At 38.1% G+C, this 14,090-nt stretch overlaps 1 protein-coding gene across 1 annotated transcript in view; it reads left to right on the top strand.

Moving 5' to 3' along the window:
• The first annotated feature begins 1,700 nt into the window (after window positions 1-1,700).
• The window catches only part of ZNF157 (zinc finger protein 157), a 28,238-nt gene continuing 15,848 nt past the window's right edge, over window positions 1,701-14,090 (top strand). Inside the window, exons 1-2 of the mRNA XM_060087303.1 lie at window positions 1,701-1,789; window positions 3,436-3,643. Of these exons, the coding sequence (XP_059943286.1) occupies window positions 3,572-3,643 (72 nt within the window). The 5' untranslated portion in view covers window positions 1,701-1,789; window positions 3,436-3,571. The remainder of the gene's footprint in view (window positions 1,790-3,435; window positions 3,644-14,090) is intronic.

Genomic DNA, 14,090 nt, shown 5'->3' with positions numbered 1-14,090 from the left:
GAGTCCCTTTGCTGTGCACCTGAAACTGTCACAACATTGTTAATCGGCTATACTCCAATATAAAATAAAAAGTTAAAAAATTAGATGTGACATGTTTGCTTCAGATACCCCTTATTTGAAGCTCTGAACCTGTGTTGGAAATCGAGTCTGCTTCTCTGTGTCAAAGTGACTTGGATCCTCCAGGCAAGAGTGGGCTGTTTTATTCTTACTGACATAATTTCAATTAACAAAGTTTCTGATCGTCTATGATTTTAGAGAACAAGTTTTCTGGGACTAGGGTAAGGCAAGAGAGACACTCACTTCAAAGTGCAAAATTTAAGGGGGCACCAAAAAACTCAGTAATCAAAACAAATAACATTTTAGTGCAATATTTTCAGAAGTCAGAATACAAGAACATTGATGCTTGAATCATTAATAGAGAACATGAAGCCAGATCAGAAAAATGCAACATAGGTGTTGGTAGAGTTAAGAAAGGTTCAGGTTTGAGATCAGCTCAGAGAGGCATTGATGATGGAAGTAAACAGGGTCTAGGATTTGAGAGGTTGACCAGAAGTCACAACAATAATAAGTTTTGGCAATTTATGTCGATGTGCGTGTGTTACAACAATATTCTCATATTTGCCATTCTGTCTTTCATCCAGTTCATAAATACTGCTGGGGAGACAGAGAAAATGGGATAATCTGAGAGGCTAACATTCTAGCTCTCCAGATTGTTGAGCTGAGGTCCAGAGAAAGGAAATGAATGTCCTCAGGGTACCCAGCAATCCATACTCAAGCTTAGCCAGGGTCTTGCTGGGTTGGAAACACCTTACGCAGGGAAAATAGCTCTTTACCTCTTGTCAGAGTAGGCTCCCTGCAGGAGGGTATACTAGGACTAGATTTTAAAGACTGTGTATAGGAGTTCAGAGGTGAACACCCAGAATTCTCTTCTCTCCCAAGAGTCAGTAGCAGCTTCTGAATTTCTATATAAGAGAGGCTAACCTGGTTGACAGCAGGTGCTGGGGGCATGTCTTGGAGATGCATTTTCATCGAAAGTGTGCTTAAAATGTTTTCTAAATATTTTTCTATTGATAATTTGCTGAAAAACATTAGTTGTCCATATCAAAGGCTAGTATTATTATTCTTACCTACTATCATTTCAGTGGGGTAATGGAGATTGAAGGGGATTAAAGACCCCTCCACATCAGTTCCACAGTCCGTCAGAAGGAGACTGTACCACCTTGACTCCTCCCCTCTCTTCTTCAGTGGTATCGCCCAGGAGGGACTTTTTCCCCCATCTTCCCAGTGGTATCTCCCTTGAAGATCGGGACACGTCTCCCCTTCCCCCGTGGTTGGGGTTTGGCACCTCTGCTTCTGTAAACTTTGCACAAACCTATAGAACTCGGTTCCAAAGACCAGCTTCTCCTGGAAGCTTGTCTTCAGAAAGTTTCTACCCATGAACGACACCCCCCCTCTGTTGCCTATGGAACAGCCCACTGTACGGAATGGATGCTATGATGGCGGCCCTCATGGTGGAACGCCTTGGCGCAGCCATGTTCCTCGCTCGGCACCGCTGCTCATGGACAAAGTATCTGCAGATCCATAGCTGCACCTTGTTGAGAGTAAGTAGACCACAGTCGCACAGCTCTTGTGTGATCGTGTGCGAAATTAACAGCCCCAGAAGGGGCAGGTTCAGAGGTGAGGACAGGAAACGGAAGTGGCCCTCAGAGGCTGTTTAAGTCTTGTTGGCGCGCGGCACTAAAGCCAGTGCACGAGGGTTTGTGGCGTGACAGTCATCAGTGATTTTGAGGTGATGGCTTTGTTGGCATTTGGGAATGGCAGTTTGTGGGGTCAGTTGGTGGGGAATTAAAGAGTCTGGTGAATGGGAGTGTATGCGGGTCAGGGAGGGATGGAGGCTTCTGAGGTAGTCAGTTTTTAGATTCCTTGCTGCATTTTGTTGTCAAGTCCTAATAGTGTGTGTGCGTTTAGATTTTTTTCCTCAGTCTCCCCAGAGATTTGCTAATTTTATTAGCCTTTCCAAATAACCAACTTTTGGCTTTATTGATCCTCTCTGATGTACCTTTGTTTTCTCTTTCCCTAATTCCTGCTATCTGTGCTATTTTCTCTTTTATCTAACTTCTTAAATTGGTTGTTAATTCATTAATGTTCAGCCTTTCTTTGTTAAAAGGCATTTGAAAACATGAATTTCCCTTTAAGAGTCTCTTTAGTTGCGCTCCACAAAATGTTATATACACCATCTTATTATTGAGCTTTGTGTTTAATTTTTCTTTTTTATTTATTCTTTACATAACTATAATGTTTTGGGAGGGTTGACATTTTAATTAAATTTTTTATCCAGGGGTATGATATGTCTGTGTGACTATTTTATATTTGTCAATTTCTTTTACTTTTTAAATTTATAGGTGCAGCTCCTTAAAGAGTTTATTTTACATATTTTATATTTTTCTTGTTATCATTACTAATGGAGTTTTTTTCCGTTTTCATTTGGTCATTATTATACAGGGAAAAAACTATCTGCTCTTGTAATTTTATCTTGTATCCAGCCCCTTATCAACTTACCCTATGACTTATGGTAGAGTCTGGGGTAGGTTTTCTATGTATAAAATCATATCACTGGCAAAGAAAGCTACATTTTCATTTCTTTGCAGTATTTATTCTGATTATTTCGTCTTCTATTGTGTGAGCTAGAGCCAGAAAAAACAATTTTGAGTTGTATCAGACATCCCTATCTTTTTACTAATTTTAATGGCAGTTGCTTCATCATTTTACTTGTTAGCATAGTATTTCAGGGATATATTTTGTAAATGATTTTCATGATACTTAAGTGATTTACTTCCTCCCTAATTTTAGTTTGAGTTTTTATTAGTAACGACTGCTGAATTGTGTCAAATGCTTTTTTGGTGTAAGTTAAAAGCAGCATGTTTCCTCCCCCCCTCTAATTTGTTGATTTAATAAATATTATTAACGTTGAATCATCTTCTGGAAAGAAGAGGCTCAGAGCTTCTCCGCAGAAGAATTTAAGAGGGATCTTTCACCCTAAAATGGTGAAATAATTAAAGTGGACAGAAGAGACCCCTTTCATTAAGATTACCAGGTTTCCAGGTTTTTTGCCTCCACAGTCACTCACCAGGACCCCGTGGACAAGTCCTTCCCCTGCCTACCCCATGGGGCTTCAGCACCATTCACTGCCTCACTTCCACCTTCTCCCCAAACCCAGATCTGCCATGAACCTGGAATTGAGGGATGAGCTGGTTGGGTAAAGTGTGAAGCACCCCCTGTGGAGCCACCCAAGAGTAGCGGACTCTGAGTTCATTAATTTGACTCCAAATATCATGATTGTTTCCACAATCTACCCTCACTAATACTCAGAGTGGGAGTTGCTGAACTTTGTGGGGCGAATGTGGAATGACGATGACATGGATACTGTCCTTTTAGGATTTGTTGGTGTCTCTGTGGAGCTGTTGAACTTTCCGCATATTGGAGGCTGCAGGATCTTCCATTTATTCTGACTGCAGCCCACGTACAAAGGCCTCTCCAGCTTTGGAAGGTGGGCTGGTACTCAAGAGTCAACATGCCAGCTAATGGGAAATCACCCCAGAGGTTTCCTGCCCTGGTTCCAGGACAACCTGGCAGATCATTTGAGGTAAGTAAGAGGAGCCTATTTTTTCCCATTTTTTTATTTAAAAAATTTTTTTAGACAAAAATTTTTATTTTTTAGACAAATTTTGATTTTGAGATAATTGTAGATTCAAATGCAATGTACTGATGTACTGTTTACCCAGTTTCCCCCATCATAGCATCTTGCAAAATCTTGGTATTGATACAGTATCACAACCAGGATATTGACATACAGAACATTTCCTTTACCACAAGGATCTCTCATATTGCCCTTTAATAGTCACACCCACTTCCCTCCTCCCCCTCTCCCTTCTTAACCCCTGGCAACCAATAATCTGTGCTCCAGTTCTATAATTTTGTTATTTCAAGAGTGTTATATATGTAGACTCATACAGCATGTAATCTTTTGGGACTGGCTTTTTTTACTCAGCATAATTCTCTGGAGATTCATCCAGATTGTTGCATATATGAATAGTTTGTTCCTTTTTATTGCTGAATAGCACTCCATGGTATGGATTTACCACAGTTTGCTTAACCAGTCACTAGTTGAAGGACATCTTGGTTGTTTCCAGTTTTTGGCTGTTATGAATAAGGATGCTGTGATTGTGTAAGATTTTTGTATTGAAGGAATGCACGTGAGTGCAGTTGCTGGATTGTATGCTAAGAGCATTAAAACAATTAAGTGACCTAATTTCTAGTAGTTCTAGATTTACAGAATAATTGAGATGGTAGTATTAGTGTGGCACATTTGTTACAATTAACCAATATTGATACATTATTATTAATTATAGTCAGCAGTTTACAGTAAGGTTCACTCTTTGTGTTACACATTCTATGTGTTTTGACAAATACCTAGTGACATATATCCACCATTACAGTTCATTCAGAACAGTTTCATCTGTGCTTTAGCTATTCATTCATCTTTCCTCTCCCCCTGCCTGAAACTCTGGCAACCACACTTTTTTACTGTCTCTATAGCTTTGCCGTTTCTAAAATGTCATATAGTTGGAATCATACAGTCTGTGGCCTTTTTAGGTTGGCTTCTTTCACTCAGCAATTTGCATTCAAGTTTCCTCCATGTCTTTTCACGGCTTGATAGATCATTTATTTTTATCACTGAATAATATTCCATTGTATGGATGTACCACAGTTTGCTTATCCATTCACCTATTGAAGGACACCTTGGTTGTTTCCAGTGTGGGGTGATTATGAATAAAGCTGCTATAAACATGTATGTACAGGTTATGGTGTAGACATAAGTTTTCCATTCATTTGGGTAAATGACTAGGAGTGCAATTGTGGGTCATATGGTAAGACTTTGTAAGAAACTACCAAACTGTCTTCCACAGTTTTTCATCATTTTCATTCTCACCAGCAATGAATGAACATTCTTGTTGCTTCACATCTTTGCCAGGATTTGATACTGTCAGTTTTTTGGATTTTAACCGTTCTAATAAGTGTGTAGTGGTATCTTATTGTTGTTTTAATTTGAAATTCCATAATGAAAAATGATGTTGGATATGGTTTTACATGCTTATTTCCCATCCGTATATTTTCTTTTTTTTTTTTTTTTTTTTTTTTCTTTTTGCGGTATGCGGGCCTCTCACTGTTGTGGCCTCTCCCGTTGCGGAGCACAGGCTCCGGATGCGCAGGCCCAGCGGCCTGCGGCTCACGGGCCCAGCCGCTCCGCGGCATATGGGATCCTCCCACACCGGGGCACGAACCCGTATCCCCTGCATCGGCAGGCGGACTCTCAACCACTGCGCCACCAGGGAGGCCCCCATCCGTATATTTTCTTTGGTCAAGTGTCTATTCAGATCTTTTGCCCATTTTGTAATGGGGTTGTTTGTTTTCTTATTGTTGATTTTTAAGAGTTCTTTGCATATTTTATTTTATTATTTAAAAAATTTTTTAAAATATTTATTTATTTATTTATTTATTTATTGGCTGTGTTGGGTGGGTCTTAGTTGCGGCACGCGGGATCTTTCCTTGCAGTGCGTGGGTTCTCCGTTGGGGTGCATGGGCTTCCCTCTAGTTGTGGTGTGTGGACTCCAGAGCGCGTGGGCTCTGTAGTTGTGGCACACTGGATCCAGAGCGCGTGGGCTCAGTAGTTGCAGCACGTGGGCTTAGTTGCCCTGAAGCATGTGGGATCTTAGTTCCCTGACCAGGGATCAAACTGGTGTGCCCTGAATTGCAAGATGGATTCTTAATCACTGGACCACGGGGGAAGTCCCTCTTTGTATATTTTTAAATACAAGTCATTTTATCAGTTATGTGTTGTGCAAGTATTTTCTCCTGTTCTGGGCTTGTCTCTTTATTCTCTTAACAGTGTCTTTCACAGAGCAGAATTTTAAAATTTTAATAAAGTCCAACTTGTCAGTTTTTCTTTCATGTAATGTACTTTTGGTGTTATATTTTAAAACACTGCCAAACCCAAAGTCACTTAGATTTTCTCCTGTCATTTGCAGAAGTTTTCTTTCTTTCTTTTGTTTTTGGCCGCGCCGTGCAGCTTGCGGGATTTCAGTTCCCTGACTAAGGATTGAACCTGGGCCATAGTAGTGAAAGTCTGGAATCCTAACCACTAGACCACTAGGGAACTCCCTATTTGCAGAAGTTTTATATTTTTGCATTTTGCCTATAAGTCTAAGATCCATTTAGAGTTAATTTTTGTGAAAGTTGTCAGGACTGTGTCTAGATATTTTCTTTTTGCATATGGATATCAAATTGTTTCAACACCATTTATTGAAAAGGCTGTCCTTTCTCCATTGAATCACTTTTGTTCCTTTGTCAAAGATCAGTTGTCTATATTTGTGTGGGTCTATTTTCTGGCTATTTGTTGCATTGATAAATTTGTCTATTTTTACCAATACCATACTTTTACTTATTTATTTATTTTTAAATTGAGGTATAATTGACTTACAATATTATATTAGTTTCAGATATACAACATAGTGATTCGATATTTGTATGTATTGTTAAATGATCACCATGATAAGTCTAGTTGACATCCATCACCATACATAGTTACAGAATTTTTTTTCTTGTGATGAGAACTTTTTTTTTTTTTTTTTTGCCGTACGCAGGCCTCTCACTGTTGTGGCCTCTCTTGTTGTGGAGCACAGGCTCCAGACGCGCAGGCTCAGTGGCCATGGCTCACGCCCCTAGCCGCTCTGCGGCATGTGGGATCCTCCCGGACCGGGGCACGAACCCGTGTCCCCTGCATCGGCAGGCGGACTCTCAACCACTGTGCCACCAGGGAAGCCCTGTGATGAGAACTTTTAAGATTTACTCTCTTAGCAGCTTTCAGGTATGCAATATAATATTATTAACTATAGTCACCATGCCTGTACATTACATCCCCATGACTTATTTACTTTTTAACTGGAAGTTTGTACCTTTTGACTCCCTTCACCCATTTTACCCTCTCCTCTCGCCTCTGGCAACCGCCAATCTGTTCTCTATATCTATGAGTTTGTTTTTTTGTTTGGTTTGTTTTGTTTTAGATTCCACATATAAGTGAGATCATACACTATTTGTCTTTCTCTGTCTGATTTATTTCACTTAGCCTAATGCCCTCAAGGTCCATCCAAGTTGTTGTAAACAGCAGGATGTCTTTCTTACTCATGGCTGAATAATATTCCATTGTGTATGTGTGTATAACTCTATCTCTATCTCTATCTATCTCACATTTTCTTTATCCGTTCATCCATTGGATGGACACTTAGGTTGCTTCCATATCTTGCCTATTGTAAATAATGCTGCAATGAACGTGGGAGTGCACATATCTTTTCAAGTTAGTATTTTCATTTTCTTCAGATAAATACTCAGAAGTGGAATTGCTGGATCATATGGTAGTTTTATTTTTAATTTTTTGAGGAACTTCCATCCTGTTTTCCATAATGGCTGCACCAATTTGCATTCTCACCAACATTGCACAAGGATTCTCTTTTCTCTATATCCTCACCAACAATTGTTACTTATCATCCTTTTGATAATAGGCATTCTAACAGGTGTGAGGTGATAGCTCACTGTGGTTTTGATTTGCATTTCACTGATGATTAGTGATGTTGAGCATCTTTTCATGTACCTGTTGGCCATTGCTATGTCTTCTTTGGAGAAATGTCTATTCAGATCATCTGTCCATTTTTAAATTGGATTGTTTTTTGCTATTGAGCTGTATGAGTTCTTATATATTTTGGATATTAACCCCTTGTCAGATATATAATTTGCAAATATTTTCTCCCATTCAGTAGGTGGCCTTTTAATTTTGTTGATGGTTTCCTTTGCTGTGCAGAAGCATTTTAGTTTGATGTAGTCCCACTTGTTTATTTTTGCTTTTATTGCCTTTGCTTTTGGAGTCAAATCCAAAAAAATCATTGCTAAGACTGATGTCAAGGAACTTACTGCCCATGATTTCTATGAGTTTTATGGTTTCAGGTCTTACATTCAACTCTTTAATTCATTTTGAGTTAGTTTTCTATATGGTGTAAGATAGTAATCCAGTTTCATTTTTTGCATGTGACTGTCCAGTTTTCCCAACACTATTTTTTGGAGATATTGTCCTTTTCCCATTGTATATTCTTGGATCCTTTGTCATAAATTAATTGACCATATATGCATGGGTTTACCTCTGGGCTATTTATTCTGTCCTGTTGTTGTTTGCGTCTGTTTTTTTTTTTTTTTTTTTTTTTTTTTTTGTGGTACGCGGGCCTCTCACTGTTGTGGCCTCTCCCATTGAGGAGCACAGGCTCCGGACGCGCAGGCTCAGCAGCCATGGCTCACAGGCCCAGCCGCTCTGCGGCATGTGGGATCTTCCTGGACCGGGGCACGAACCTATGTCCCCTGCATCGGCAGGCGGACTCTCAGCCCCTGCGCCACCAGAGAAGCCCTGTGTCTGTTTTTATGCCAATACCATACTGGGGTTTTTTTCACTAAATTTATTTATTTTTATTTTTTTAATTGAAGTATAGTTGATTTAAAATGTTGTATTAGTTTCAGTGTACAGCACAGTGATTCAGTTATATATATATATATATATATATATATATATATATATATATATATAATTTTTTAGATTCTTTTCCCTTATAGGTTATTACAAAATATTGAGTATAGTTCCCTGTGCTATACAGTAGGTCCTTGTTGGTTATCTATTTTATATAGATAGTAGTGTGTTTATGTTAATCCCAAACTCCTAATTTATCCCTTCCCCCTTTCCCCTTTGGTAAAGGGGAGGTAACCATAAGTAACCATAAGTTTGTTTTATGTGTCTGTGAGTCTGTTTCTGTTTTGTAAATAAGTTCATTTGTATCTGTCTCTTTTTGTTTTTTGGCTGCACCACCAGGCTTGTGGGATCTCAGTTCCCCGACGAGGGATTGAACCCTGGCCATGGCAGTGAAAGCGCTGAATCCTAACCACTAGGCCACCAGGGAACTCCCTGTATCTTTTTTTAGATTCCACATATAAGTGATATCATATGATATTTGTCTTTGTCTGGCTTACTTTACTTAGTATGGTAATCTCCAGGTCCATCTATGTTGCTGCAAATGGCATTATCTGATTCTTTTTTATGGCTGAGTAATATTCCATTGTATATATATACCACATCTTCTTTATCCATTCTTCTGTCAATGGACATTTATGTTGCTTCCATGTCTTGGCTATTGTAAATAGTGCTGCAGTGGACATTGGGGTGCATGTAACTTTTTGAGTTATAGTTTTCTCCCATACTGTTTTGATTACTGTAGCTTTGTAATATATAGTTGACCTTTGAACAACACAGGTTTGAACTGTGTGGATCCACTTATATGTGGATTATTTTCAATAGTAAATACTACAGTACTATACGACCTACAGTTGGTTGAATCTGTGGATACAGAGAAACTGGGGATAAGGAGGAACCAAGTATATGGTGGGCCAACTATAAGTTATACATGGACTTTCAACTATGCAGAGGGTCAATGCCCCAATCCCGCATTGTTCAAGGGTTTTAAATCAGATAGTGTAATGCCTCCAGCTTTGTTCTTCTTTCTCAAGATTGCTAGCGTGTTGCAGTGTTTAACTTACTACAAGAAGTGAACTTACTGCAAATAAGTAAACAACAATTTAACTTACTGCAACTTTTAGTTTTGTTAGGTTTATACTTAAGTGTTTCATACTTCTGAGTAATTATCAATGGTTTCATATTTTTTATTTTGGAGTCCATATTTTCATTGCTAACATATAGAAAAACACTTGGGTTTTGTATGTTTTTCTATGCTTTCTATGACCTTTTCATCTGGAAATAGGGACAGTTTAATTTCTTGCCTTTTATTCTGTATGCCTTTCATTTCCATTTCTTGCCTTATTGTAATGGTTAGAACTTCCAGCACTATGTTGAATAAGAGTCATGAGAATAGACATCCTTGCCTTGCTCTTGGTCTTCAGTCTTTTATCATGAAGTATAATGTTAGTTGTAGTTTTGTTTTATATGCTGTTTATCAAATTGAGGGTGTTCCTCTGTATTTCTCTTTCTATTCTGGTTTTTGCAGGAATGAGTGTTGGATTTCTTCAAGTGCTTTTTCTATATTGATTGATACAATCATGTGATTTTAAAAATCCTGTTAACATGGGCCTCCCTGGTGGCGCAAGTGGTTAAGAGTCCGCCTGCCGATGCAGGGGATACGGGTTCGTGCCCAGGTCTGGGAGGATCCCATATGCCGCGGAGCGGCTGGGCCCGTGAGCCATGGCCGCTGGGCCTGCGCATCCGGAGCCTGTGCTCCGCAACGGGAGAGGCCACAACAGTGAGAGGCCCACATACCGCAAAAAGAAAAAAAAAAAAAAAAATCCTGTTAACATGGTAGACTATATGGATTGATTTTTGAATATTGAACCTGCCTTGCATCCCTGGAATAAACCCTAATTGGTCAATATATATAATTCCTTTAATATATTAATGAATTATAGTTGCTAATATTTTGTCAAGAAATTTTGCCTCTATATTCATGAGTGATATTGGTGTGTAGTTTTCTTTTTTATACTATATTCATCCAGTTTTGTAATCAGGGAATGTGTTAGTTTCATGTGGTTGCTGCAACAAATTACCACAAACGTGGTGGCTTAAAATAGCAGAAATTTATTCTCTCATAGTTCTAAAGTCCAGATATCCAAAATAAGCATCACTGGGCCAAAATCAAGGTGTTGACAGGGCTTTACTCCCTGCAGAGGCTCTGGGGGAGAATCTGTTTCTTGCCTCTTCCAGCTTTTGGGGGCTGCAGCTATTCCTTGGATTGTGACTTCATCCCTTCATTCTTCATGGCCAGCATCTTCAAATATCTCTCTACTGTCTTCACATCACTGCCTCTGTGTGTGTCAAATCTTCTTTTGCCTCCCTCTTGTAAGGATACATGTGATCACATTTAGAACCCACCTGGGTAATACAAGATACTCTCCTTATCGGAAGATCCTTAATCACATCTGCAAAGACCTTTTTACTTTTGCCATGTAAGGTGATATTCATAGATTCCAAGGATTAGGATGTGGATATCTTTTGGGGGCCCCTTTTCACCTATCCTAGGAAAATACTAGCTTCATAGAATGAGTTTGAAAGAATTACCTCCTCTTCTGTTTCCTGTAGGAGATTATGTAGTTGTGTTAATTCTTCGTTAAAAGTTTGGTAAAATTCTCCAGGGAAACCATCTGGCCAGAGATATCTTTTTTTGGGTGAGTTTTATTTTTTATTTTAAAAAACTTTTATTGGAGTATAGCTGATTTAAAATGTGTTAGTTTCTGCTGTACAGCAAAGTGAATCAGTTATACATATATCCATTCTTTTTAGATTCTTTTATGAGTTTTAAATTATGGATGAATTTTCCTTAATAGTACAGGGCCACTTAAATTATCTATTTCATATTGGATCACTTGTGGTCGTTTGTGTTTTTTGAAGAATTGGTTCATTTCATCTAAGTTATAAGTGTAGAATTGTTCATAGTAATTTCTCTTTTGATGTCTGCTGGGTCTGTAGTGATATTCTTTGTTTCATTCCTGATATTGGTAATTTGTGTCCTCTCTCTTTTTTTTGTCAGTCTTACTAAAAGTTTATCAATTTTATTGATATTTTCAAAGAACCAACTCTTTGTTTAATTGATTTTTATCTATTGTTTTTCTGTTCAGCTTCATTAATTTCTCTTCTGTTCTATTATTGTCTTCCCTCTGTGTGCTCTGTGTTTATTTTGGTCTTTTTTGCTTTATTTTTAAATTGAAATATAATTGGCATATAACATTTTGTAAGTTTAAAGTGACAATGTGTTGGGAGTTCCCTAGTGGGAACTAGTGGTTAGGATTCCAGGCTTTCACTGCTACAGCCTGGGTTCAATCTGTGATGGGGGAGCTGAGATCCTGCAAGCTGTCCTGTGCAGCCAAAAAAAAAAAACAAACAAGTGACAATGTGTTGACTTGATACATTTACATACTGCAATATGATTACCCCGTAGCATTAGCAAACACCTCAATCACATCACATAATTATCATTTCTTTTTCGTGGCAGTAACAGTTAAGATCTAGTCTCTTAGCAACTTTGTATAATACAGTATTGTTGACTGTGATCACTATTCTGTGCATTAGCTCTCTTGGACTTATTTATCTACTAGTTCCAAGTTTGTACTCTTAACTTATCCTCAATATGGTCTTTTTTTCTAGGTTTTTGGTATGGGACCTTAAATCTTTGATTTGAGACTTTCCTCTTTCAAATGTATGCATTTAGTGCTGTATATTTTCCTCTCAGCAATGCTTTAGATGTGTCCCACAAATTGTAAATATGTATTTTTTTCATTTTCATTCAGTTCATTGTATTTTTTGGATTTCCTTTGAGACTTTCTCTTTGAACCATGGATTATTTACTTTTTTTTTTTTTTTGCGGTATGTGGGCCTCTCCCTGTTGTGGTCTCTCCCATTGCGGAGCACAGGCTCTGGATGCGCAGGCTCAGCGGCCATGGCTCACGGGCCTAGCCGCTCCACGGCATGTGGGATCTTCCTGGACCGGGGCACAAACTCGTGTCCCCTGCATTGGCAGGCAGACTCTCAACCACTGCGCCACCAGGGAAGCCCTACCATGGATTATTTAGAAGTGTGTTGTTTCATTTCTAAGTGTATGGAAATTTTCTTGTTATCTTTCTGTTATTGATTTCTAGTTTGATTCCAGTGTAGTCAGAAAAAATACCTTGTATAATTTCAATTCTTCTAAAACTGTTGGGGTTTGTTTTACTGCCCAAGATATGCTATATGTTCCATGGACACTTGAAAGGAGTGTGTATTCTGCTGTTGTTGGGTGGTGTGTTCTGTAAGTGTCAGTTAGATCCTGTTGGGTCATTGTGTTGTTGAGAATGCTCATTTTCTGTTTAGCTGTTCTGTAAATTGTTGAGAGAAGGGGTGTTGAAGTTTCCAACTATAACTTGTCTACTTCTCCTTTTAGTTTTATCAGCTTTTGCTTCTGTGTTTGCTGCATACACATTTAGAATTGCTTAGTTTTTCTTGATGGATTGACTTTTTATCATTATATATCTCTCTCTGTGTCTGGTAATTTTTTTTCCAAATTCTAGTTTATCTGATATTAATATAGCTACTCATGCTTCTAGCTTTATTGAGGTATAGTGGACAATACTTCTGCTTTCTTTTAATTAATGTTTGCATGATATCTCTTTTTCCATACTTTTTCCTTCAACCTGCCTATATTGCTATATTTGAAGTGACTTTCTTTTAGATACTGTACAGTTGAGTCATGTTTTTAATCCTTTCTATGAGTCTCTGTCTTTTACTTGGTGTAGTTAGACCATTCACATTTAATGAAATTAATGATATGTTAGGCCTACATTTACTATTTTTCTTTTCTGTTTGTTCTCTCTGCTTTGTTTTCTATTTTATTTTTCCCTGTCTTCCTATCAGTTTCTTGAGCATATTTTAGAATTCCATTTTGATTTACATATAGTGTTTTTGAGTGTATTTCTTTGTATAGCTCATTTAATGGTTGCTCTAGATATTACATTATATACACATAACTTATCATTGTCTATTGCTATCATCATTTTGCCAGTTTGAGTGAAATGTAGAAACCTTGCCTCCCTTTAATCCCCTTTGCAGTTTCCTGTTTATCATTGTCTTAAATATCTTGTCTATATACATTTAGAACCAGATCAAACAGTGTTAAAATTTTTTCCTTTAATTGTCAAACGTTAATTTAAAAACTCCAGAGGGGAAGGAAAGTCTATTGCACTTACCCACATTTTCATTTACTGTATTCTTTCTTATTTTGTGGTGTTCCAAGATTCTTTATTTTATCTTTCATTTTCTGTTTAGGGAATTTCCTTTAGCCGTTCTTTTAAGGTAAGTCTGGTGGTGACAAATTCTATTAGTTTTCCTTCATCTGAGAATGTCTTTATTTCTCCTTCATTCCTGAAGGATATTTTCATTAGATATAGGATTCTGTCTTGACAGTTCT

Source organism: Mesoplodon densirostris, chromosome X (assembly GCF_025265405.1).
Source record: "Mesoplodon densirostris isolate mMesDen1 chromosome X, mMesDen1 primary haplotype, whole genome shotgun sequence".
In the NCBI taxonomy this organism is placed as follows: domain Eukaryota; kingdom Metazoa; phylum Chordata; class Mammalia; order Artiodactyla; family Ziphiidae; genus Mesoplodon; species Mesoplodon densirostris.
The sequence above is the reverse complement of the archived record's forward strand: the minus strand, read 5'-3'. Positions and strand labels throughout refer to the sequence as shown.